Source organism: Nematolebias whitei, chromosome 19 (genome assembly GCF_014905685.2).
Source record: "Nematolebias whitei isolate Nwh7 chromosome 19, NemWhi1, whole genome shotgun sequence".
In the NCBI taxonomy this organism is placed as follows: Eukaryota; Metazoa; Chordata; class Actinopteri; order Cyprinodontiformes; family Rivulidae; genus Nematolebias; species Nematolebias whitei.
Genome location: NC_056516.1, coordinates 8,347,059 through 8,348,733, shown reverse-complemented (window position 1 = coordinate 8,348,733; position 1,675 = coordinate 8,347,059). Strand labels below are relative to the sequence as shown.

The window sequence follows — 1,675 nt, the reverse complement described above, 5'->3', positions numbered from 1 at the left end:
ACGCGCCATCGAACTCTGTCACGGAACAAAAAGGTGAACTCTGGCCCCGGCTAAAACCTAGGTCTTGGTCCGGTAGAAGAGAACTCCAGCGCGGTTCGAGTACAGTGTGAATGTAAACAGACCGGACTCGCTCCGCAGGGTAAACAAACACTCATTTCTCTGACCTCATATGGAGCCGTCAGCTGCCTTGTGTGAAAAACAATATTCTCCATGGTCTTCTGCCTCATCTTCTGCTCATGCTAAGTCCATTTTTGAAAAAAGACAAACTATAACTCCTAAAACTGCTAAAACTTGATGCCACTTCATTTTATTTACAGAAGAAGAGGACGTGTCTTCAGAGGTTTTTGTGTCGTTTCTTTCAGTAGTTCTTGGTGCAGCGCCCCCACAGGCGAGGGGGGGAATAGGTTGGTTCAACAGGTTGGCTCACTGCACAGTGCAGTGTGAATGCAAACGCACCAGCTCAAATGTAAACAAAAGCTCATGAATATTGGTCCCGAACTGAGTCTACCGGACAATCTGGTGTGAAAACGACCTTAGATCATATTTATGCAGAAATATAGAAAATTATAAAGCGTTCATAAACTTTCCATCACCACTGTACAGTAGTGCCTCGTTTATCGCAGGGGTTCTGTTCCCTGCCCCCCGTGACAGCTCTAAGAGCACACGTCTTGATCTCCACCACCTGCCAGCGCTCTCGGCCACGCCCACTTCTCTGCTGCAATCGCTGGCAGGTGGCAGAGATCATGACATGCTGCAAGAGGGAGCTTCTCCCTGCACATGTGGGCTGGTGCAGCAGGTGCTAAATCATTTAAAATAATTTATTTTAAATGAAAGCACCATGCCAATCGTGTGACTCATCCATCAATCAGCCAGTTGTGTGTCATGTACAAGTTTACTTTGAATAACTGCGATAGAGCGAGTTCACGAAAGTCGAACCACGAAGTAGCGGGGGACTACTGTATTCATACCTTCTATTTTGTCCTGAATTGAAGCATCTTTGACAGCAGTTTTAAACTCGTCTTTTTGAGTTTCATGCAACAAGATTCACACATCCAGCTCAGGAGATTCTCTGCCCACTTTTAAGCTCAGTCTGGTTGGCGGAGCCATTTTCAAGTCTCCACAGAGATGTTGGATGGAGTTTAAGTCGGGGCTCAAGCTGAACCACTTCAGTCCAGTGCACTCAAGAGCTGTTCTTAAGTTCAACATGTATTAGTGAGGGCTTGTGAGGGGGCTGCATGCTGCCGACGTAACCTGGAGGTGAGAAGAGAGAAAATGATTATTAGCAGCCCCTCAGCAGGTTTTACTCTGAGGTGTGAACTCGTTTTTAGAGCTGCAGCAAAAAGTCAATCCTGGGGTTCCTTTCAGAACATACTGCTTTAAAGACTTCTCTGACTACCTGCACGTTGGCCTCGACATGCTTGTTTTCCTTCTACTAAAAGTTGTTATTGTTTGACATGTGAAAACTCAGAATTACTTTAAAAATTATAAATGCTAATTACATTTTTCTCACAAGGATGTTGCAATAATTTTTCCAGTGCAATGTATTCTGGGGAGATGATGTACATCAGTTGTAGTAGATTCAAACACAAGAAGTTAAGGCAAACAAAATATACAGGAATATAATATATATATATATATATATATATATATATATATATGAAAATTAGAGTTTGAA

At 43.2% G+C, this 1,675-nt stretch overlaps 2 protein-coding genes across 2 annotated transcripts in view; both read right to left on the bottom strand.

Annotated features, from left to right (window-relative positions):
• LOC119425684 (growth factor receptor-bound protein 10) overlaps positions 1–1,675 on the bottom strand; it is a gene marked incomplete in the record, with an annotated part of 634,378 nt that overhangs the window by 265,656 nt on the left and 367,047 nt on the right.
• Positions 908–1,675, bottom strand: part of LOC119425687 — a 5,477-nt gene continuing 4,709 nt past the window's right edge. Inside the window, exon 7 of the mRNA XM_037693230.1 lies at positions 908–1,251. Coding sequence (XP_037549158.1) covers positions 1,200–1,251 — 52 coding nt within the window. The 3' untranslated portion in view covers positions 908–1,199. The remainder of the gene's footprint in view (positions 1,252–1,675) is intronic.